The sequence below is a fragment of the Eurosta solidaginis genome, chromosome 5 (assembly GCF_040869045.1).
Source record: "Eurosta solidaginis isolate ZX-2024a chromosome 5, ASM4086904v1, whole genome shotgun sequence".
NCBI lineage: Eukaryota > Metazoa > Arthropoda > Insecta > Diptera > Tephritidae > Eurosta > Eurosta solidaginis.
Genome location: NC_090323.1, coordinates 23,044,352 through 23,070,647, shown reverse-complemented (window position 1 = coordinate 23,070,647; position 26,296 = coordinate 23,044,352). Strand labels below are relative to the sequence as shown.

Here is a 26,296-nt window from a genome sequence, read left to right as displayed (position 1 = left end):
CGCTCATTTTCAATACCAATCTCAAGTTATCGTGTTAACGGACAGACGGACGGACGGACATGGCTCAATCAAAATTTTTTTTCGGTACTGATGATTCTGATATATGGAAGTCAATATCTATCTCGATTCCTTTATACCTGTACAACCAACCGTTATCCAATCAAAGTTAATATACTCTGTGTGCAAAGCACGCTGAGTATAAAAAATGTCTGACTTAAGCTTAAACTTTTAACCGTTTGCTTAAAAATCTGAGATATTTCAATCTCGCCGCCTGCAAGGTGTAGCTGTGTAGCATAATTTTATTAATTGTGTTTACTCAACCTTCGTTTCACTCAGTTTGCACTTTTTTATTTGTTTGTAGTATTTTATAGCATTATATTATATTTCATTTTAGTGTTGACATGGTCGTGTACCAATTAACTAGAAAAATGCATTAGCTCATAACCCACTTTTGTCAAAGGGTATGCCAGCCAATATGAGATGTGATAAAATATATATGTACATGCTCATATCTAACTATAACTAAATAATTAAAATAAATGTAAGGCGCGATAACCTTCGAAGAGATCTAAGGCCGAGCTTCTCTTCCAATTTGCGTCGTGCTCCTCTCGATTTTTCCTACAAATTGGCCGGACGGGACCTATGTACATGTTTTATGCCGACTCCGAACGGCATCTGCAAGGCAGATGAGTTTTCACTGAGAGCTTTTCATGGCAGAAATACTCTCGGAGCGCTTGCCAAACACTGCCGAGGGGCGACCCCGCTTACAAAAGTTTTCTTCTAATTGAAAAACCTTATTTCTAAAATTTTGATGTTGCTTTGCCCGGGGTGTGAGCCCGCGGCATACGGTGTGGTAGGCGGAGCACGCTACCATCACACCCCTATAACTATGACTCTATATATAGCTGTGTTACATACATACAAATATGTTAAGTGATTTAAATGGAATACAAAAATGTAAACATGCATTAAGTTTAATTGACTCTACTTTATACGATAGCAATTTGTTTAATTCAATTTTATTATTGTGTGATCATAGGTCAGCAAAAAAATCAATTTATAATCGTAGGTACAGTGAACTTTTCAGATTCAAGTTTACAAAATAAGCAAAATTTGTTGACAAATTTAAAATTTTCCATATTGTTGCCTATAGTGTACTATATGTATCTATTTATTATAAATGAAAGTGTTAAATTTTGGAAAGAGAATTAAGTTTTACAATGCTTTACACTATTGCTGCGAACAAATGCAAAATCCAGTGCTGTAGCGGAAAGATGTGTAATGGTGTGAGTAGTAAATCAACTGCCCTTCGCTCATTCGTTGAAATAATTTCACCTATTCAAGAAGTTATGTTGCATAATAAAAAAATGTAAAGAAAAATGCCAATTGGGGCTATCATATATAGTGAACTTGCAGAATCAGCGCTGTAACAGAAAGATGTGTAATGGTGTGAGTGGTAAATCAACTGCCCTTATTGGGTTAACGAACTAGTTCTTTGTGTGAGTTGCGTATGCCGATGACATTGATATCATCGTCGGGGTGTTCAGGCAGTAAGTTCTGATTACTCCAAAACCGGAAAAAGAAGCTGAAAAGATGGGTTTATGGCAAATGAGGACAAAACGAAGTACCTGCTGCCATCGAACAAAGAGTCACCGCATTTGCGCCTTGGCAACCACACTACTGTTGCTAGCTATAATTTCGAAAAAGTAAGAGACTTCGTTTATTTGGAACCCAGATCCTGCTATATGGTGCAGAAGCATAGACCATGAAAACATCAGATGAAGCGGCTCTGGGAGTGTTCGAGAGAAAAGTTCTTCGCAAGATTTACGGATCTCTACGCATTGCCGGCGGCGAGTAGCGAGGAAGATTTAATTATGAGCTGCACGATCTTTACGCAGACATCAACATAGTCCAGATAATTAGAACGCAGCGGCTACCCTGCCTAGGCCATGTCATGTGAATGAAAGATGACGCTCCGACTAAAAAAGTATTTCTTATTGGAAAAAAACGGGGAGGCAGAGGAAGAGGGCGGCCCACACTCTGCTGGAAGGACCAGATGAGAAACCGTTTAGATCCCCTTGGTTTTACCAATAGACACCAGTTGGCAGAGCGAAGAAACGGCTGGTGCACTTTGTTGGATGTTCTATACTATTTAAACGGTTAGCGCTAATTACGTAAGTAAGTAAGTAAAAACAAGTAAGGACGGGACTGTCCTGGGCTGTGTCGAAGACTTCATACCTTTGATGAATGGGGCTGAACAAAAATCTTATCCCGTTCGCAATCTGCAAATAATCGGATGTATAAGATAAGAAATATATAGTGAACAAATGTACATACCTTAACGATTTTTAAGATAAATATATAATAAAAAATGGCAAAAAACCCCCTTATCTGAACGGTCGGTTGTATGGGATATATATTATATATAGCTCCGATCGAAATGATTTTTACAGGAAATGTATGATATATTAGAATATATATCACCAAGTTTCACGTTTTTTATTGGAAACTAAGGGAGAAATGGCCAAAAATCTTTCTATCTGAACGATCGGTTGTATGGGATAGGTATATACTATATACATATAGCTCCGATCAAAGTGATTTTTTCAGGAAATGTTCTATGATATATTAGAATATATATCACCGAGTTTCACGTTTATACTTTCTAAATTGCGGAAGGAAATACCAAAATCGTCTTATCTGAACGATCGGTTGTATGGGAGATATAGGTTATAGTGGTCCGATCCTACCGGATCTGACAAATATCTAATATAATACAAAAATACATCCTTGTGCCAAATTTCATTGAGATATCTCAAAATTTGAGGGACTAGTTTGCTTTGAAACAGACAGACGGACGGACGGACAGACGGACATGGTATATCAACTAGTTCGTCTCCCTGATCAATTCGGTATACTTAATGGTGAGTCTATCTTCTATATTTCTCAACGTTACAAACATCGGACCAAAGTTAGTATACCATTTCATGTTCATGAAAGGTATAAAAAGAACAGAAAAATAGAAAGGGAGAATTAGGGCTACCACATAGGGTGAAATTTTTTAATCATAAACCATGGCGGAAACAGTGAGGTGAATTTAGTTTGAGCTCAAATGAATTAACTAATCTAGGTATCACGGAAATGAAATATTTCAAACCCAAAGTAAATGATCGTAAGTGTACACTAGACGCGTGGCGAGGCCTTGCACAACCACGGCCCGAGACTATTCTATATTGTATGAATTTTCTTTTTCGTCAACAAAATTTGATTGATTGATGTGGGCGGCAACAATGATGGCCAGTATTTAAGTGCTGCTGACACAAATTATCCGCTGGCTTTAAGCTTATATATGTATGCACGAACCAATACACATGCGTGCACAAACACATACATATGTACATACTTAAGCTATTTACAATATTGTCTACTAAAAGAAAATAAAATAGAATAAAAAATTGCTTATATAAAGCAAGCAAAAAGGCGACAATGAAGTGTGTATAAGCGAATGAAAAATGGAAGAATGTTTACAGATAGACAAGTTCAGTCTTCCTTGGCACCAAAATAGTGCCAATGTACTTTTGAGAGTGTGAATGTTTTGTAAAGCGGGTAGAGGAAGTGAATATGAGTTTATTACTTATTGTATTACTTTTTGTATTCATGTCCGCTGAGAGCTATTGATAGGGATTAATTGGAAAAAATTTAATATGTCATTAGGTCACATGAAAGCAATTGCAAATTAAATAAGCCTATGTATGTATGTGTTTGGTAAAAATTGTAACAAACTGACAGTCAATGAATGTAAAAATGAAATGTCAAGAGGGCCAATGGATGTATTAATTGAAAGCATAGTTACATTACATATTGAAAATAATGGATTTGCATGAGCTGTAGAGTATGTTGGTGAGTGTGAAATAGCTTGCAAATATAGATATGTAGGGACATATGTACATATGTATATATTTGCTGGGTATAAACATTGCAATTATAGAACCAAAAAAGCTTTTGTCCTTCTGACTTTCATAGTAACCTAAATTTTGGATGACTTTTGTTATGGTAAAATGATATCCAACAAGTAAGGAAGGCTAAGTTCGAGTGTAACATACTCAGCTGAGAGCTTTGGAGACAAAATAAGGGAAAATCACCATTTAGCAAAGTTAACCTAGGGTAACCCTGGAATGTGTTTGTATGACATGGATTTCAAATGGAAGGTATTAAAGAGTATTTTAAAAGGGAGTGGGCCATAGTTTTATAGGTGGACGCCTTTTCGAGATATCGCCATAAAGGTGGACCAGGGGTGACTCTAGAATGTGTTTGTACGATATGGGTATCAAATGAAAGGTGTTAATGAGTATTTTAAAAGAGAGTGGGCCTTTGTGCTATAGGTGGGCGCCTTTTCGAGATATCGCTAAAAAGGTTTTAATGATTATTTAAAATGTAGTGGGCCTTAGTTCTATAGGTGGATGCCTTTTTGAGACATCCCCATAAGGGTGGACCAGGGGTGACTATAGAATGTGTTTGTACGATATGGGTATCAAATGAAAGGTGTTAATGATTATTTTAAAGGAGAGTGGGCCTTTGTGCTACAGGTGGGCGCCTTTTCGAGATATCGCTATACAGATGGACCAGGGGTGACTCTAGTATGTGTTTGTACGATATGGGTATCAAATGAAAGGTTTTAATGATTATTTAAAACGTAGTGGGCCTTAGTTCTATAGGTGGATGCCTTTTTGAGACATCGCCATAAGGGTGGACCAGGGGTGACTATAGAATGTGTTTGTACGATATGGGTATCAAATGAAAGGTTTTAATGATTATTTAAAACGTAGTGGGCCTTAGTTCTATAGGTGGGTGCCTTTTTGAGACATCGCCATAAGGGTGGACCAGGGGTGACTATAGAATGTGTTTGTACGATATGGGTATCAAGTTAAAGGTATTAATGAGGGTTTTGAAAGGGAGCGGCCCTTAGTTGGATACGTGCAGGCGTTTTCGAGATATCGACCAAAATGTGGACCAGGGTGACCCAGAACATCATCTGTCTTGTACCGCTACTTTATTTATATATGTAATACCACGAACAGTATTCCTGCCAAGATTCCAAGGGCGTTTGATTTCGACCTGCAGAACTTCTTCATTTTCTTGTACTTAATATGGTAGGAGTCACACCCATTACCATATTTTGCGCCAATAAACCAATCCAATTACCACGTTTCATCTCTTTTTTCATATTTGGTATAGAATTATGGCATTTTTTCATTTTTCGTAATTTTCGATATCGAAAAAGTGGGCGTGGTCATAGTCGGATTTCGATCATTTTTTATACCAAGATAATGTGAGTTCAGATAAGTACGTGAACTAAGTTTATTAAAGATATATCGATTTTTGCTCAAGATATCGTGTTAACGTCCGAACGGAAGGACAGACGGACGACTGTGTATAAAAACTGGGCGTGGCTTCAACCGATTTCGCCCATTTTCACAGAAAATAGTTAACATCATAAAATCTAGGCCCGTACCAAATTTCACAAGGATTGGTAAATTTTTTGACGGACGACTGTGTATAAAAACTGGGCGTGGCTTCAACCGATTTCGCCCATTTTCACAGAAAACAGTTAACATCATAAAATCTAGGCCCGTACCAAATTTCACAAGGATTGGTAAATTTTTGTTCTACTTATGGCATTAAAAGTGTTCTAGACGAATTAAATGAAAAAGGGCGGAGCCACGCCCACTTTGAAATTCTTCATTTATTTTTGTATTTTGTTGCACCATATCATTACAGGAGTTGAATTTTGACATAATTTACTTATATACTATAAAGATATTATGTTAAAATTTGACTTTTAAAAAAAATTTTTTTTTAAAGTGGGCGTGTTCGTAATTCGATTTTGCTAATTTTTACTTAGCACACATATAGTAATAGAGTAACATTCCTGCCAAATTTCATCATGATATCTTCAACGACTGCCAAATTACAGCTTGCAAAACTTTGAAATTACCTTCTTTTAAAAGTGGGCGTTGCCACGCCCATTGTCCAAAATTTTAATAATTTTCTATTCTGCGTCATAAGCTCAACCCGCCTACCAAGTTTCATCGCTTTATCCGTGTTTGGTAATGAATTATTGCACTTTTTCGGTTTTTCGAAATTTTCGATATCGAAAAAGTGGGCGTGGTTATAGTCCGATTTCGTTCGTTTTAAATAGCGATCTGAGATGAGTGCCCAGCAACCTACATACCAAATTTTATCAAGATACCTCAAAATTTACTAAAGTTATCGTGTTTACGGATGGACGGACGGACGGACATGGCTAAATGAATTTCTTTTTTCGCCCAGATCGTTTTGATATATAGAAGTCTATATCTGTCTAGATTAGTTTATGCCGTTACGGATTATCGTTATGCGAACAAAGTTAATATACTCTGTGAGCTCTGCTCAGCTGAGTATAAAAATTGAAAATAAATATAGATTAGAAATTGTAATACCTAGTCTGTCAATATCATTCTCTGACAGCCATATTTTCAACTTGACAGCTCTGTTCGTTTTTAAATAGAATTACACGCAAACATATCCATATCATCACATGACAAGACGGCTACCAGTGCGTATACGTAACATTTTTTAAAGTTATTTTCAATTGAGAGCTAACTCAAAAATCTTAAATTTTGAAGTTATGAGTACTTCCGGGCTTCTCGATTTAATACCTACCGAGCTGCAAGAAAAGACTTTCAAAACAATTAAATTTGCATTGGTGCAAATGAATTTTGATTTCAGGCTTCAACAAAAAGGAATTCAGAGCAAAATTCTTAGTACTAAAATTGCACTATACTGATTAAAAAAAAGCAATCTTGATAAATTGTTTTCTCTTCATGATTTACAATAATACATTTTTATTACAAATAAATTTGCATTGGCGCCAAAGAATGTTCATTTCAGGCTTCAAGAAGGAAGAATTCAGAGCAAAATTCTTAGTACTACAATTGCACTACACTGATTAAAAAACTGTGATGATGATAAAATGCTTTCCTTTCGTGATTTACAATGATATATTTTTAGTACAAACTTTTAGTACAATAATATTAGAACATAATTTTTAGTACAAATTTTGCAAAGCGCATAGCTTTTGTGAGCACACATTTTTAACACAATATTTATGCTAACTATATTTAGTATAAAAGTAAAAGTGTAGAGCTTTAGTGCTAAATTATTTGCACAATCATTTTAGAACAGTATGTTGCATAAAAAGAATTTAAACATAGTGTTATAGAATACTTTAGATATACTGATTCAAGTTGACAAATATTGCAATTTTATGGGAAAAATATTTTCGGAACATACGTTTTAGTACAAATTCAAGCTTTTTTGTGTCAGGTTACGAAACTAATTTTAAAGGTGTGTTTTTCCTTCTTTTCAGACAACATATCTTGAGGCGAGCCTGCAAAGTTTAAAAATCCTCCCCCTACACTCTCAAACATTCACTGTAAAATGTCCGCGGCCACTACATACACACGCATGCGCAATATAGGCGCCAGCTCTAGCAACAAAATGGCACCCAACACATCTTTATTTTTCGATAAAAAGCCCACTGCTACTGAAGCCACATTCACATTGAAACTCGGTGCTGCGCGCCCCAATCGCACAACACTCCATGTACAGAGTAGTGGCGCTGGAGGAGTCGCTGCACATCGTAGTATAGGCTCCAGTGAATCATCAGATCCGCTAGAATCAGATTGTAGCGAAGAGACGGAGGAATCTGAGGATACACCCAAACGAGTGGGTGACGATGAAGCGCGACGTAAAGCGACACAAGAAGCGGATGAAGATGATGATGATGGAGAGGCGGAAGATGATGATGATGAGTTGGATGAAGAAGATGATGATCCCGAAGAGGAGGAAGATGATCCCGATGAGGAAGATGATGGTAATGAGACTGACGATGAGGGTGATGATGATGAAACAGATGAGAGTAGCAGCGTTGAGACGGCGAAAGGTGTACGTAAATATCATCTGGATGATTTTCAAATGATCAAGACTGTGGGTGAGTTCAATAAAAATTTTGTATTCTAAATAGTGCTAAGATGATAATTTTTATAACGTGATTTGTTGCATTGGAAATATGGTTTTGTAGGCGATTTTATTTGCACGCGTCGCACGATGTAGACGATTTTTTGCTTATGCATAGCCGTAGGAAAATAAGTACAGTCGATCAAAGTCAAAATGGGACTGGCTATATAGCCTGAGTATTCTTTTTATAAATTTTTAGTTGTTAATTTTTGTATTAGAGCATATTTTATTTCTAAGAAGAAAACAATATTTCAACGTTTTAAAATTTTTATGAATATTCGTAAGGTTTTTAAAAATTTTGTATCACAAATCAGTAAATACTTCACACACCTGAGTTTCGAGTACCAAAACAGGTTACATCCTTTAAAAATTTTGGAAAACATTTTGATTAAAGAATTTTGCGGTATATTGCTAATTTTTTTTTGGAATTTTGTTTTTTAAGTTAAACATAAGCATATGTAAACAATTTCTATGTGTTTTTTTTTTTGATTTTATAAAGTTTAAAGTTTAATGGCTTAAAGAAACTAAGACAATTTTTAATTTTTATACAATTTTTTATTAAATAAAAAAAATTCGTACAATTTGTTAACTTTCCCAAAAATTATAAACATACATATTTAAAATTTATGAAGCAAAAAAATTTATAGTAAAACTGTTTTTTTCACATTTAAATTTTTTATTTTAAATCGGAGTGTTTACGTAATTTCTTGAATTTTCGAAAAATTTTATTTAAATGTCACAGTTTTTTTTTCAAAAGTTTTAAACAGATTGTTGAAATTCTTTAAAGAGTTACATTTAAATTTAGAATTAATAAAGCAAAAAAATTTGTTTTGATGAAAAATTGTGAAGCTTTTCTTTTAAAAGTCGTATTTACGTTATTTTTGGGATTTTCGAAAAATTCGGTTTAAACTGAAATTTTTTGGTTCTTAAAATTTTTAAGCGGGCACTGAGGCATTTGCATTATTTCATTTTTTATTTAAGGTTTTCATAAATAAATATAGAAAGTTTTGAATACAAAATTTTTTATCTTTTTTAATTTTAATTTAGTTTTTGATTGAAAAATAGCAAATTAAAAAATTTTGCCATAAAAAATTACTTTTTTTGTTTTAATGCAATTTCGATCTATGTTATATAAGACAGTTAGGGAAAATTAGTAAATTCTTCAAAAAATATTTTATTTTGCCCTTTTTATTTTGCTCCAAGTACAATAAATGATTGAATTTGAATTTTTTCTGAAAATTTAAAAAAAAACATTAGTTTGTTAAAAAATTTAAGTTTTTTTTATCAGCAAAGTTTTTTTTGATCATTATTTATCTAATATATAAAACTCTTCTGACACGGTTTTAGAGGCTTAACTCCTCCGAAACGGCTGAACCGATTCTCATGAAATTTTGTGAGCATACTCGGTAGGTCTGAGAATCGGCCAACGTCTACCTTTTTTTTCGCTACGTGCCTAGGGTATTGAGATCAAAACGTGGACCCGGGTACCCCTAGAATGTGTTTATACAATATGGATATCAAGTGAAAGCTGTTGATGAGTGCTATAGTACAGGATATTTTTCATACCCCTTGGTGACCAGGGTCTCGAGATATAGCCCAAAACGTGGACCCGGGTGCCCCTAGAATGTGTTTATACAATATGGATATCAAATGAAAGCTGTTGATGAGTGCTATAGTACAGGATAATTTTCATACCCCTGGGTGACTAGGGTCTCGAGATATAGGCCAAAACGTGGTCCCGCGTACCCCTAGAATGTGTTTATACAATATGGATAACAAATGAAAGCTGTTGATGAGTGATTTAGTACAGGATAATTTTCATACAACTGGGAGGCTAGGGTCTCGAGATATAGCCCAAAACGTGGACCCGGCTACCCCTAGAATGTGTTTATACAATATGGATACCAAATGAAAACTGTTGATGAGTGCTATAGTACAGGATAATTGTCATACACCTTGGAGGCTAGGGTCTCGAGATATAGCCCAAAACGTGGAACGGGTACACCTAGAATGTGTTTATACAATATGGATAATAAATGAAAGCTGTTGATTAGTGATTTAGTAGAGGATAATTTTCATACCCCTGGGTGACTAGGGTCTGGAGATATAGGCCAAACGTGGGCCCGTAAACGCCTAGACAATGTTTTTACATTGTGGGTATCAAATTGAAGCTGTTGATGAGTGCTTTAGTAAAGGGTACTCTTCATACCTATTGGTGACTAGGGTCTCGAGATGTAGGCCAAAACGTGGATCAGGGTAAAACTAGGATGTGTTTTTACATTATGGGAATCAAATTGAACTGTTGTTGCTTTAGTACAGGGTAAGTTTTACACCGCTGGGTTATTAGTGTCTCTTGATATAGGCCAAAACATGTACCCGGATACCCCTAGAATGTGTTTTTATATTATGGGTATCAAATTGAAGCTGTTAATGTGTGTATAATACAGAGTAAGTTTTACTCCGCTGAGTGATTGGGGTCTCGAGATATAGGGCAAAATATGGACCCGGATACACCTAGAATGTGTGTGTATTATGGATATCAAATGAAAGCTGTTGCTGAGAGCTCTAAAGTTCATTGTGATATTCGATTTAGTCGCATCTACCTGGCAAAACTGATAAATATGCATGCGAAGCCGAAATAAAGGCAAGAATTAATAATACCCACATACCTATTTACATACGTCCTATTCGATTTGCCTGATATTTCGTATATAAATTTGCCTATATTAGTATTTGCGATGCTTTTTTCCGGGAAGTATACCAGAGACGGGCTGGGACTGGGATTAGGACTAGGACTGGGACTGAGACTGAGACTCGGAGTGGGACTGGGACTGAGACTCGGAATGGGACTGGAACAAAATAAATACCACCCTCTGGGACTTGCAATAAGAGATGAAGAAGAAGGAGAAAAACTTGAGAGAAGAGAAAAGAGAGAAGGAGACTGAGAAACAGATAGAATGAGACGAAGATGGAGATGAAGCGAAAAAGACGGAGGGAGGAGTGAATAAAAAGTTTAGGAAAAAGTGTAGAGGGGTAGGGCAGAGTTAGACGGAAAAAGCTTATTAAAACGTATGCAGATAGGCCAAATTTAGGGCAGAACAACGTCTGCCGGGTCTGCTAGTTTTTTATATAATTCATCTCTTTAGAGTTTGCATAAAAAATTAAGAAATTTCCATAAAATATCTTCTATATTTTTTTTTCTTATTTAATTTAGCTTTGTATAAATAATTAAGAAAATTTTATACACATTTAAAAATTTTTTCGTACAAATTTTTTTTAATTACTATTTTAAATTTATTTTGTTTTAATGCAAGCATTTTTGATAAAAATTTTCGACACTGATTTGTAAACTTTTCAAGTTCTAGAAAAAGGAAGAGTTCTTAACCAAAATTAAAAAAAGTCGTTTTTGAATAAAACCCACAGTCCCATTTTATTTGCGAGCAACTGTTCATACACAGAATTTAGTCTACCATTCAACGCCACTATTTATTGGTAGCGCGAGCCAATTATTATTATTTTTTCTTTCATTTTGAAAATTACAATGATTCATTCCAGATGATAATCAAAGAGGTAAATAATCGGCTTATTCACGTTTATGATTATCCCCTGGTTTAGTTGTATCTGCATTTGTTTTTCTTTGTGTTCCTCTTTTTTCTTTTTGTGAAAATTGTTTATTTAAATTGCGTAGGCAGCGTGTGCTGAACTCTTGCTCATTAAACCATATATCTAATGAAATCACACTAAACGAGCATGACTCATTCGCGTTCAATTGATGGAATAATACCGCGAGAGTGATCGATTGTCTGTTGAACTAAATAACCGGTTTATGATCTCCATGATATTCAAAATTTGTGACGTAATAGGTCTATGGGTCCAATTGCATCAAATTTCTAGGAAATCACATGTCAACCTTTCGTGAAGATCAAACTTAACAAAAATGGACTTAGCTGTTTTAAAGGCTTATAGACTTTGAAAATCGAAGACAAATAGCTACTTACAGTCAACAATACTTCGTAAGTTTTGATGGATATACATACACACATTATAAATGGATAGTTGATACTCTCTAAGCACAGACGCTTCAAACGGTCTAACAATTTACCTATTGGTAAACCTTAAAGCGACCGCCGTGGTGTGATGATAGCGTGCTCCGCCTACCACATCAAAGATCCTGGTTTCACGCCCCGGGAAAAGTAACATCAACATTTTAGAAAGAAGTTTTTTCAATTAGAAGAACATTTTTCTAAACGGGGTAGCCCCTCGGAAGTGTTTGGCAAACACTCCGCGTGTATTTCTGCCATGAAATGCTCTCAGTGGAAATTCATCTGCCTTGCAGATGCCGTTCGGAGTATCATACCAGGAGATCGGCTATTTTGCTCTAAAAACTCTACATGATTTTAATTATATTAATAGTATAGTTTGGGTCCAACTTGACCCAAAGGTAAAAGGTAAATATTAATCTATGTGTTTATAAGCACTTTCTCCTCCCAATGTGTTCTCTTTAATCCTAAATCCTTAACGCAAAATACGTATAATTTATTGACTCATCCATACGTTGCTCTTCACTTACTTTATGGCGCTTTTTTTATCTCAAAAACATTTATCTGGACCACATTTATAATTCAGCAGCATTTGACTTTTATCTATCGACGCGTTTAAATGTATAAAATATACACAACACTGACCCAATACTGCCACAACTACCAAAAACAAAAATCCATAAAATGCTTGAACATTATTATATGGCTGATAGTCCGGGCGCTAGTAACTGATTTGGGGATCAGCATTGTATTTGAATTGAAGATTTTAATCGTAAGTCGTTCACTCTACCACACTCAGACCGTAAACACAAAGCAGATCAAACAACTCTGCTTTATTTTAAAGCGAAACCAACAACTGACAGCTTGCTCCCGGCCTGCAAGACTTCTCCTCACTTTTTGCACTTTTTGAGCTTTTGCTTTACTCATGCTGAAGTTTTTCTTTTGCATTCAGGGAAAAACACAATTTCTTGCACAATTTGTAAATAGTTGTAGCTAGACTTATGTTTACTTACATATCTCTATACAATCGTATCTAAATATTTACATATTACGTCTAGTATATAAAGAGCTTTGTATACATATATCTTAAGGAAAAATCGCTTGGACTGTTTGGCTAGTAAGTTAGATGATTTGCGGATTCGTGGAACGACGTAATCAGCCTTATTCTAGCGGTAATATGTTTACGCGGTCGTCATAATATTTCAAACGCTTTGGACTTATTTGATATGTTATTGGTTTCAGTGCTCTCTTGAAATATTAGGAAGGAGTAGACATGAAGGCACAGATCAAGCGATAATTGATTATAAACCTCAGAATCCTCCTTGTTCAGAAGAATTGGCCGCTTTTAAGGACAGATTCCCTTTTAGAAGGTTCAATGTGGTCATATGAAATCGTTTCTGAGATGGCTGGGCTTGTACTTTTATGGTGCTTGTTACCGGAATGTAACGGATCTATATCCCACAAAGGACCATCAACATCGATAACACTACCCAAAATCTTCGGGGAGTGTCTTTATCGCTACAACAGCAACATGAGATCAGAAACAAATACCTCGGGTGCGACGGATGTGAAGTTAAAGGACAGAGAAAGGTTGAGGAATAAAAAGATTAAGTATTGATAGATATAGAATGAAAAAAATAGAAAGAAAGTGATTACGGAGAAGGATAGGCAAAATAAGTAAGTAAGAAAAAATGGAAAGTGAAATGAGAAGACGAAACAATAAACCAAGAATAAAATAATTAGTGAAAGATGAACCAAAAATAGAAGATAAAGCAAAACCAAAGCAGCGAAATAGGGCATTGAAATAAAACGGGAATATAATGAGAACTGAGAACAAAAAATAGAAAAGGAAAGAAAGAAGACATAAAAGCTATAAAGTTATATCAATACAAACGACGCTTAACGTAAAATACACTAAAGATGGCACAAACGGCGATTTAAAAACCAATTTTGACAAGAAATGTCGGAAAATTGTTTCAGTAGTCATCAAATCAATTATCCAGCAGACGTAAAATCAGCAAAACAAATTGACAAACAAGACAATGATGACAAGACGAAGTAGGAAATTGCGAAAGGCAAGATAACAAGCATATCGATAATGATAGCGAGTCTAATGAAACAAGAAAGAGAAAGATAGAAGATAAGAGAAATTTCAAGGAATATAAATGAAAGAGAAAAATAAGTAAAAGAAAAGGGGATAATAGAAAGCAGATATTGGAAAATGTCCATGAGAGACAAAAAAAGAAAAAAGACATAAAAAAAATTTTGTAAAATGCGATTAGGGAAGATACGAAAAAGTTAGTTAGATGACCAATAAAACCACTAACAAAAATGTTATATTGAGTATAAGTGTATGATGAAGATAAAAGGAACAAAAAAAAAAAAATACTTCTAAGAAAAAAACAATAGACGAAGTTGCAGTTCTCATAAGGGCACCACTCTCAGAACGGTCATGGTATACCACTTTGTGACAACAAATTCCCCGATGCGAAGTGAGCCCAAGAAAGTTATTGGTAAAGAACACAATGAGTTGCTTAGCAGGATTTACTGCATGGAAAGTCCACTTAAGGCGCACGCCAATAGAAAACTGCTTCAGGAATTGTATTGACAGGCCTTAAAAATTATACAAAGAGTCAATAATTTGCCATAAACCTGGACAACTCAAGAGGCCTTTAAGTGCGTTCAGATACGAAAACTTAATTCTTTAACCGTTTTTTCTCGAAAATGCCCCGAACGCATATTTTAGTTTTGATAGGTAAGTGCTCCGGCGTGGTCATATAATTCCGGGGGTAATACAACCTTCGATGTAAATTGGTTAAAGCACACTGTGTGAAGGAATGTCAAATTCTTTAGCATTCTAGATAAGTAATATTAATGGTAGTTTGGGTTTAAGTACTCGTAGAACAACAAGTAAAAAACGAATCATAAACTCACATAATAAAGATGAACAATATTTTGTTTTCGTACGAAAATCTTTTCTATTTATTTTTTCAAGTTTATGTACATACGTCTAATTGATCAGCGTTTTGTTCAATTTCAAGAACTTGAACTGTACATACACTGAAAGAAAAAGATTGGTAAAATTAACCGAAATACGGGTCAATTCAACCGAAATTTTTGTCAATTTGTATCCATCGCAACAAGATGTTGAATCAACTACGCACAAATCGTTGATTCCTAATTGCCCGTTTTAGTAGTCAAATGGACAAAAAAAGTTGTTGCGACAGCTTTGTACGAAAGTACCTATGTTGCGGCATTTGCACGGCAGATGAGTTTTCACTGAGATCTTTTCATGGCACAAATACACTCGGAGTGCTTGTCGAACAGAGCCGAGGGGCGACTCCGCTTAGGAAAATTTTCTTCTAATTGAAAAAACTTATTTCTAAAATTTGTATGTTGCTTTGTCTGGGGTGTAAACCCAGGGTCTTCGGTGTGGTAGGCGGAGCACGCTACCATCACACCACGGCGACCGCCATATACATACGTAAATATGTGCATACATATAGTACACAGCATACATAAGTACCTACAAAGTAGAGAGCGCAGTGAGCGTAAAATTCTCTTTGAAATTTGCTCATGTATTGTCTGTTGATCGCTGTTGAAATGACCAGTGAGATCAGTTGTGTTAACAAAAAAATCAGTTAGATTGATTAGGATTCTGTCAATTTTACAGAATTTTGCTAACTTAAGAGCGACAATTTCTCTTCTGTTAAAATGACTAAACTAATTTGTTCGCTTGACAAAGAACTCGGTCGAATTAACCATAATTCGATCAATTTCACCGAATTTCCGTTAAGTCAAGAACAACAGAACCGATTTATTGATTTCACTAGCACCATTTCTTTCAGTGTACATATAAGCTGGTAACATTCAGCACAATAATATCTGCTTTTCTTTTTAATGGACAAAAATGTTTGCATAATATAGCGAATATCAACAAAACAATTGGGATTTGTTTTTGAAAAGAAAACAAACAAATCAATTACAGTAATGGTTTTGGAATTTCAATTAATATATCAATTTAGGGGATTCCTTTTACATACACGCAAATAACATGTTTAAATGTAGCTTTTTTTTTAATATTTGCAACTTTGGAGTGATTTTCCTACTGTTTATGTTTTTAAAATTTCAAGATGTGCATTAAAGAAAAAAATCCCAAACTGTTTACAATTTTATGCCCCTATTACGGTTAACAACTCAACTTAGTTGGGTTGCAATTAAAACAACTCAACTCATGTTTGGTATTACGAATTACAACTTATTTCAGTTGAATTTGAATTGGTGTTGCCAACCTAAGAAAGTGATGATTTGACAGATAAATGAACAGCTGATCAATTTGTGACAAAAATTTAAGCATTTGCAAAAGTGATTTTGTTATTACAAGATATTATATGATATGAAATCTATTTTATAATGGCGAAAATGTTAGCGATTGACATGTCGCGAATACGGAAACATTCATTCCAATCCCTCGGAACTATCAAGCACCAAGTAAGAAAATGTTTAAGTGACAAATGATGAACTTCAAATGATGTTATTTTGCAGATTTGAAAGGAAGCATTTTGCTCATTACTAAACGCAATTAAGGACCATTTCCGCAAACGTGTTCGAGGGAAGTCTTTACCCCTATTTTAAAATTATGCGCCCGGCTCAGATTCTTTGCCGATGGCAGCTATCAAAAATGCTGTGGAAATGATTTTAGTGTTGGACTGGTTTTACATATTATTGAGGAGCATATTTGTGCGAAGTGGATTAAAACCCAAACAGCAAAAATTGTATTTTACTCTAAAACAGGATTCCCAGGAGTAGTGATTAGTACCAATGGGACTCACGTTCGCATAATTTCACCTATTTTGGCTGCATCCGAACTGCGGCCAGCCTCGTCCAACTTCGGAATGTCGCTCGAAAAAGTCAAAAAGTTATTCAATGTAATCCATCGTTTAAACGTTGTTTTTTCTATAAATTTATACAAAATTGTTGATTATTGTTTGATTAAAAAAGGTTTAACTACCGGATCTCAATTTTTTGTTTTTTTTTTTTCGGTAACGTGTTATGAGACCGTGCACCATCTAACTCTTATCAAAGGTGGTATCAAAAGACGCGTTTAGATCTCCGTTTTTAGGATTCGAAAGGGGAAATAAAAATTTTTATTTCTGTCGAAAAATATTTACAAAAACCCTCAAAATGGCCCGCTGGTCCGAAATATGAGGCCCGATCCATAGTTTTTTTTTTTTTTTTTGCGTAGAACATCTTTCGGCGTTGGCGGCCTTCGGCCGCGATTTGTAAAAATAACCCTGGGTGGGTCCAACGCCTTTCTGCACTAGTGTGTACAAAAAATCTGGTAAAATGCAACAACCACATGAAAATTTGAACCGAAATGATATGACAGAAATTAAATTTTTGTTTTCGGATTCTAAAATAGGAGGTCGAAACGTGTCTTTTGATACCAACTTTGAAAATTTTTGTTAAAAATTAGGTGGTGAAGCGTCTTGTAAAACGCTGCCTTTTTTCAAAACAACTGCAAAATTGTATGAGACAACTGCTAGTAATCAGTTGTAAGATTTTGACGTCTTTGACAACTACACCAACACAAGGTTGTAACGGTAAAGCCACAAAAAGATGTTAGACTAGACAACTCAACCGACATTTTTTTTAACAGGTTGAGTTGTAATCTGTAATACCAAATTGCGAAATTTCAACCCAACCAGAGTTGAGTTGTTAACGGTAATAGGGGCATTAATGTTGTTTTCAAATCTCAAATAAACTGCACATAATTCCAAGTAAATACGCTTATTTGTTTTTTGAAAAAATAAACGCAAAAATATTTGTGCAAAATTGCATCTGATGTCAACAAATTTATGTGTATGAGAGGATTCATATTTTGCGTTGCACATATTTTAACACATTCACCAACCAGCTGAGACCAATCTGAATCACTCAGAAATGTCTTATATTGTCACATAAGCTCTAGATAATTAGCCATATTTGGCTAACATTTGTGTCGTCTATGTCAAAATTCATTAACTTAATATAGACACAATAATAAGATTTTGCTTGAAGGCAATTATGAATAAATGTACTTATGTAACAGCAATAACAAAAACAATAAAATTGAATATTAATAACAATTCAACAGCAAGTCGTCATAGAAATATAAAAAAATTTATTAAATGTTTTTGGTTGTCATCGTGGTCGTCGTCGTCCATCAAACGGCATCTGAGCAAGCCTTTAAATGACATCAAATAAAATACTTTAATGCGCATTTAGAGAAAGTGCAAACAGGGGAAACTACTAGGTGGGCCGGACAACAAAAATAAACAACCAAGATTGCCCTGCATGTTATAAAGTACAATGGGCCACCATGCTTAAGTTTTTTGTAAAAACAATGTTTAGCTTGAAGTTGTGTGTATGTATTTTGGAGTTGCAAAATAGAAATTTTGATATTAATCTTTCAACGCTTACATCCGAAAGGACAAAACAACTAGAAACTCACGACTTTGCCCAAAGCTTACCAATCAGAAAATTGTTAAAAAATATGTATTATATAATTACCAGTCATAGTTTTTTGTGGATTCGCTTTCTATGTATGAATCTTTTTCTAAGAAATATACCCCGTAATTCCAGAATATTGTATGTATATAAAAAAAATTGGGATACCATTTTTGTAAATGACATTACCATATTTTTGGAAAGCTTTGTGGAGTTACTATTAAATACCTTTCTTTTATTTTCGATAATTTAAGAAAAACCTTCCATGAACTTTTTAACTAAAACTTCAAAAATTGGAAAAAAGTTTATGAAAAATTTGAAACTGTGTTTTCAAAATTTTTGCGAGTATTTGTTTTTATACGCAGCTGAGCAGAAAATAGTATATTAATTTTGTTCGCATAACGGTACCCCGTAACGGCATAAACTAATGGAGATAGCTATAGACTTCTATATATAAAAATGATCCGGGCGAAAAAGAAATTCATTTAGTCATTTCGAAAAACCGAAAAAGTGCGATAATTCATTACCAAAGACGGATAAAGCGATGATGATGGTAGGTGGGTTGACCTTACGACGCAGAATAGAAAATTAGTAACATTTTGGACAATGGGCGTGGCACCGCCCACTTTTAAAAGAAGGTAATTTGCAAGCTGTATTTTGGCAGCTGAGTATGTAATGTTCGGTTACACCCGAACTTAGCCTTCCTAACTTGTTGTTTTTCCTAAGGGTGTTTCTTCTTCTATATAAAAAACAAGAAAGGGAGTCTAAGTTAAATAATCAGCTTAGAACTTCTTTCATTTAGATCTGTTAAATTCAGTTTTTTGACAAAAACTTTTCTCATAAGTGGACGTTTTTATTAATCGATCTTGCCCACTTTTATTATTTATATTTAATAAGCTGGGTCGATTTATTAACCTATATCGCGCCATCGATTTTTCGATAGGTTTTGGGCTCAGAAAAAAAAGTTCCAAAAAGCATACCCAAAAAAATAATTTTCGAGCCTGCAAAATTTGAGTTTTTTGACTATTTTATTTGATTTTTAAGATTTTTTTCATGACCTACTTAAAAAATTTTCATGTCTACCCTGTCCGACTCAAAATTGTCCGCTAAAAACTTTGGCGATAACAGTTTTTTGAAAAAAAAAAAAAAAAAAAACAAATATATTTTTTGGGTTTTGAGGAGTGTTTTGGTGAAAAAATTAATTTTTTTGCCATTTTTTTAAGGGTTTCTTCAGAAACGTGCAAAAGTGTTGCCGATGAAAACGAATTTTGCTCATAGTTCCTATCCCATTTAAAATTATGCTATAAAAACGTTGGCATTAACAGTTTTTAGAAATTTTTTTTTTTTTTTGGGTTTTGGGACTTGTTTTGGTCGAAATCGATTTTTTTCATTTTCAAGGCTCTAAATCATTTTTTTATGTATATGTTTCCGTTAGACCACCGTGGTGTGATGGTAGCGTGCTCCGCCTATCACACCGTATGCCCTGGGTTCAACTCCCGGGCAAAGCAACATCAAAATTTTAGAAATAAGATTTTTCAATTAGAAGAAATTTTTTCTAAGCGGGGTCGCCCCTCGGCAGTGTCTGGCAAGCGCTCCGATTGTATTTCTGCCATGAAAAGCTCTCAGTGAAAACTCATCTGCCTTGCAGATGCCGCTCGGAGTCGGCATAAAACATGTAGGTCCCGTCCGGCCAATTTGTAGGGAAAAATCAAGAGGAGCACGACGCAAATTGGAAGAGAAGCTCGGCCTTAGATCTCTTCGGAGGTTATCGCGCCTTACATTTATTTATTTATTTTATTTTTTATTTCCGTTAGACCCACAAATAAGTATACCAAAATGATCAGGGGACGAGCTGAGTTGATTTAGCCATGTCCGTCTGTCCGTACATCCGTCCGTCTGTCAGTCTGTCCGTCCGTCTGTCCGTTTGTTTGAACGTTAACTAGAGGACAATTTTGAGTCGGACAGGGTGTACATGAAAATTTTAAAATCAAATGAAAATTTTTTAAGTAGGTCATGGAAAAAACCTTAAAAATCAAAGAAAAAAACAAAAATATCAAATTTTTCAGGCTCGAAAATTAGTTTTTTGGGTATGCTTAGTGGCACTTTTTTTCCTGAGCCCAAAACCTACCGAAAAATCGATGGTACGATATTGTTTAACTTTCGTCCATGGAAATCAACCCAGCTTAATATTTATACTTTTATTTGAAGTATTAATCTTCATAAAGAAATAAATGTACCGAATTTTTCAACGATAGGTGAATTATTTATTCTTAAAGTTATCGCTACCGAAATATAAAAGAATGATTGTTAAGAAAGGGGCGGTGCTACGCCCATTAAAATATTTTTATTTATTTATTTCTTTGTTATAAATTCACTTTAGAAGTAAGATCGCGATTCAAAAAAGCTTTTTCGCAAAGGTATTGGCTATTGCATTCGCCGAAGATCTTATAAAATATCTTTTATATAAATGTGGGTGTGGCTCTTTAGCGATTCCGTAAATTTTTCCAAACTAATTTCTTATAACAGATTAATCAGTTAATCAAGTTTTGTGGTGACGACGTAGGCCGTTTTTGATTTTTAGCTAATATTTGAAAAGTTTATTTTGGCCAGAAATGGGCCATACCCCTTTTTGAAAATAAAAAAAAAAAATTGGGATTGGTATTTCAACCTACACACGAAATTTCGTTGTTGTAGCTATTTTATTAACTGAGTTACCACGTTTTTGGTGTTTTCTAAAATTGTATATATGTGAAAAATGGGCAGACAACGGACAAACACACAACAACAAATAAACACAAAAAGATAAACGCACCAAAGCAACAAGCCCACACAAAGAAGGTCTAACGACTAGAATTACTGACATTTACCGGCTCAGTCAGCCACAAAAAGCGATCAGTAAACACCATCCTCGGTTCTGAATGAACACGTAGTATACACAAACATCCATTTTGACAATATCTGCTCATGTACCTACGAATCATAAATAAAAGACAAACGACAACTACAGATCAGAACGAAAATCGACATTGATAATGACACAACGCCGTAAACGGTTTATCTCGAGATCAAATTTGACAAGGGATGACAGAAAATCGTTCCAACATACATTAAATATCCACTCTGTCGGAAAAAAAAAAATTACGACGAAAATACCTTTATTTTACTTTTTCGCACATCTCATAAAACTTTTAAACAAAATTCAAACCTTGGAAAACCGCCCGAAGTAGCCACATACATGTAATAAGGTTATGTGGTAACCATGGATGGCAAACGCAGTTAGAAATATTTTTGGTGAAATATGGCGTTTCTTTTGATATACACACCCCAATATCTCATTTAACTTTTAAGGAAATTCAAATGGGTGGCAACTTTGCAGATATATCTCCAGTGGCAGCACCTCTGGAAGAAGTCGCTATCCACGTATCAAAATCGGTTGATTCGTTTCGGAGATAGTAGCTATGTTATAAGATATTCTCTTTTAAAGGAATGGGATTGTCTGGCATCACTTTTGCCCACGAAACCAGCAGCCTAGTCCATAGTGCAAAATTGCCTCTATATATCTACTACAACTCAGTTATTGTTTTATTTATTGTATAAATATCATTTTATCATCTAAGTGAGATCCCGTGGCGACAATAGTTGGCATCAATTGCAGACTCTCTAATTGTGTACCTTTCTACAAGTGAACATTAATACATAAGCACACATACGCACGTACATAAGTGATTGGGTGACTATCTGTCGTGTTTAGCGCGTCATTGCATCAACTTTTAGCCACACGTTTTTGCTTTTTCAACCTGCCGCCAATGCAGTCGCTTAGTTAATAATAATAGCAACAACAATAAAACCAGCTAGCTACAATAACAAAACATTAACAACATCAATAAAAACTTTGATTTGTGCTTATTTGTAGTTGTTTTCGCACAGTTGTCATCTGTGGTTTGTCTATTAAAATTGTCCATTGCACTGATTGCATTTCATAGTGGTTTTTAGCAAGATTTACTCATTTTGCTGTTGTTGTTGGTTGGTTTGCTCCAACTCGCATAAGGCGACAAATGTCGACAGTTTCTATTTTGATTTAAGATTTCAGCTGCATCATTCGAGTTAATTAAAAATATTTAACTGCCTGTTTAAATGGGTATATTTCACAAATGAATGGCTGCATGTGGAGCCGGTGACGGGATGAATGAATAAATGGTTTTTATGCTTGGGTATATTAGAGTTTATGGCCCAGTTTTTGAGGCAATGGTAATATACTGAAAATGTTACAGAAAATTGCTTTTGAATGTTAATTTGGAAGCGATGGATAAATTGGATTAGAATTGAGCTCGAACGTTGCATAGATACTGGCCAAAGCGTTGACAGATTGACGACGCCGTCGTCATTTTGACGATTTTCAACTAGAATGACGCTTGGACGATTGTGCGATAATACCGTTGTTAACTCTTTGAGAGATTCTTATAGAAAATTCGCATTTAAAGCCAAGTCGGACCACAAATTCGATTGTTTGAAATATTGCTGTCCATGCGCCACCTATGGGAGATTTTTTTCTTATTATTGCATTGTCTTCGAGTTCTGAACTATATTCCAAGTTTCAAGCTGGTAGCTTATCGGGAAGTTACTTACATTTTAATAACAAAATTCGTTCACAATGGCCGGCCGCTACACAGAGTCAAGCTAAACAAAAACTATAAACACGTTTTACTCGAAAACTTGTTTTCGCACAATAGGTCCCGTTCATGATTCCAGGTCACATATGTCATTTTTTGGCACTTTGCTCTTCGTATGCCTGCTTAAAGCTACCCAGCAGTGTAGAAACATTGGTGCCCAATGAGTATAATTGTATAAATGATAACTTGGATGATATGAATGAAATTTATCACTCTATCCTGAAGTATATCCTTCAAAATATTAATAAAGTTAATAATATTTTCCAGAATGAGGGCCCTCAAGTATAATATGTTTTCAGAAATAACAAGGCTGTTTAAGTATATTGTATAATTTGGTAAAGCCGGAATATATACATTAGACAACATAGAAATTATAGATTATAAAAACATTTTAAATTAAAAGTGACCAGATTTATATAGGAGTTTATGCGATGTATAAGCATAAAGGTCCGACACATAAGTATTTTTTCACATAGATGAGTTTAACACAAGCTTATACATTATGAGTAGATTGCACGTATTTTTATGGAGAATGGTAGAATGAGCGACACTGGCGCCATCTGATATTGAAATGTAGCCAACTCCCCAATTTTGTTCCAAGCAAATCATAAGAAGAAGAATTTGACATTTGCTTTGGCTAAGGGTGCTGGCACACTTTGCAAGTAAAATTATTTTTCCCACTGGTTGGTAAATTTTCTAACATTTTTCACAATTAAAAACTGCAATATAACAATCGAATACGACACAAAATATGTCAGTAAGTATTCTTGTTGTATAGGGAGAATGTTTACAACAGTGCTTTGCGAAATTTTGTATGTGAGTGGGCTCGGCGTAATAAACTTCAATTGCCAAGTCTGAAGTTCCTTCATATTTACAAACGCAACGTCGTGGTTGATTGTGGAATGCATAAGCTTGTGTTAAGTGCATCTATATGAAAAATGTCATTGTAACATTTCCGAGCAAGAAGAAGTCAAATTTAAAAAACATTGTATTATTTTTTATATTGAACTGTCCGATCAAATTAGAAAGCGTTTTGATTTTAACAAAATATATGCCAACTTAAGTTTCATGGATCCCAAAGAAGTTGCTGAAAAAAAATTGATTCTTTGCATATGGTCTTACAACATTTGTTGCACACAATCGATAAGAAAATTGTGCAGGATATTGATAGCAAGTATAGGGAATTGAAGTTTTTAGAACTTAAGACATATTTTGAAGACATTTCTAAGGTTCCTTCAGAAGTTTTTTGGAAAACTATTTCTACTATCAAAAGAGCTGACTCTGCATACGCTTTTTCTGATTTTTTTCTAATTTTTTTAAATTTAAACAAAACAAAAATCCGAAACCCTCTGGAAACTGATTATTTAAAATAGAATAACTTTTCCTGTCATAATATTGAACCGCAAATAAATACGCTAAAAAAAATTTACGCGAAATTTTATAACTAAGAAACTAAAATAATATAGGAGTTTATGCGAGGTTCGATTCGAGCTCTAAGAAAACAAAAGAAAAATAATTGTTAAACTTGCTGAAAACAGGTACCTTTTGTATGTAATACAAAATTTATCTTTTAAGACGTTTTTGTTATTTATAAAATAAAATAAAATGAATTAAAAACGATTTTATATGTGGTATGTGGCAACAAATATAACAATCAAAGACAATTTTCAGAAAAGCGCTTTTAAAGTTAATATTGTTGAATGAAATCCGGCGATCTCATTTTAGTTTCCGGTGAATACAATCGTACGTCCCCTGGTAATAACCCAACTTTGTCCTAACTCAACTTTGGTTGTTGCCATAGATATGACGATTTTTGACGATTTTTTTGGAGGTGCTTGACGACTTGGAAAAAAAATATATGGCAACGCTGACTGGCCATGGCGCTGTTATTATGTGTGAACGCACGAAAATTTGCGCTAATACACAGTCCTAAGCTAAATAAATATACATTATTTGAGGTCTTAGTATCTGAAACGTCAAAAAGTATATTTGCTGTGCTTTGTTCTTTATAAATTACAACGAATTTTTTTATTTCGGTCAACGAAATTTTTATGGTGAAATATCAATAAAAGATTTTTATTGAAAGCAATCGTTTAAAGTTTCAAGGAAACTTCCATACACATACACACATACCATACATACATACACACATTCTCTTGTATGTGGGTATGCAAGAAAATTCAAGTGATTAAACAAAAGTACTGTTACGAATTTTACTGCAATTCCTCTTATTTGCAATCTTCTGCTAACGTTCGTATCGCTAAACTGTTGAATAAATAACTCCAATATATAATAATGGAAAAATGGCCTTTATTAAAGTACTTCACAATAACACTTATACTTTGCAACTAGCTTGCTTAATAACCAAACTGACTGATAGCTTAAATGAAACTGATCTTCGCCTTTACTGTTGTCGCCTTTTTATACTGTCTGATTTCCTCGTTGCATATTTCTAGGCTTTTCTAATTCCAGAACTTACTAGTTAGTTATAAATTTCTCAGCTACAACTACAGATATATAATTTTTATAGCTTCTCTCATACCCCATGCACTTGTATGTGTGAGCGACACTTCCACAATTATAATTGCATACCTTTAGGAGCATCTCAGATAAGATATCTGCATGTGTTTGTGCATCTCTTCTCCGCTGCGTGTTCGTACATAGGTGTAGACAAAATGATTAAATTATTGATGTGCATTCACGTCACTGCTTAGCATCGGCATAGAGATGGCAGTACCCCTTAGTGTTGCTAACATTCGTAACAGTACGTATATAATTTCGTTTTTTTCTTTAAAACACATTTATTTCCAAACACCCAGGCAAGAAAGATCAATTAATAATTTGTCGTCTGACAAAAAAAGTCTATTGAAATTTTCTTATGTACTACAAAGAGTGAGTAGGAATACGACGTCAATGAACTAAATTTTTGCTAGAAAATTAATTGAAACCAAATCTTGATAAAAGGTTTGAAGCGAAATTCATTCAAAGGAATTAATTTTAGCAGCAATCAACTTTTTTACGATTATGATTTGCATTGAC

General features: G+C 34.6%; 1 protein-coding gene and 1 long non-coding RNA gene across 5 annotated transcripts in view; one reads left to right on the top strand and one right to left on the bottom strand.

The window, feature by feature from the left end:
- LOC137252482 (uncharacterized) overlaps positions 1 to 26,296 on the bottom strand; it is a 613,814-nt gene that overhangs the window by 21,769 nt on the left and 565,749 nt on the right. The gene's annotated exons all lie outside the window — the stretch shown is intronic.
- The window catches only part of Pka-C3 (Protein kinase, cAMP-dependent, catalytic subunit 3), a 133,693-nt gene that overhangs the window by 33,690 nt on the left and 73,707 nt on the right, over positions 1 to 26,296 (top strand). For all 4 annotated transcript variants that reach the window (XM_067788249.1, XM_067788248.1, XM_067788247.1 and 1 more), the window contains one exon: positions 7,409 to 8,032. In XM_067788249.1, coding sequence (XP_067644350.1) covers positions 7,480 to 8,032 — 553 coding nt within the window. In that variant the 5' untranslated portion in view covers positions 7,409 to 7,479. The remainder of the gene's footprint in view (positions 1 to 7,408; positions 8,033 to 26,296) is intronic.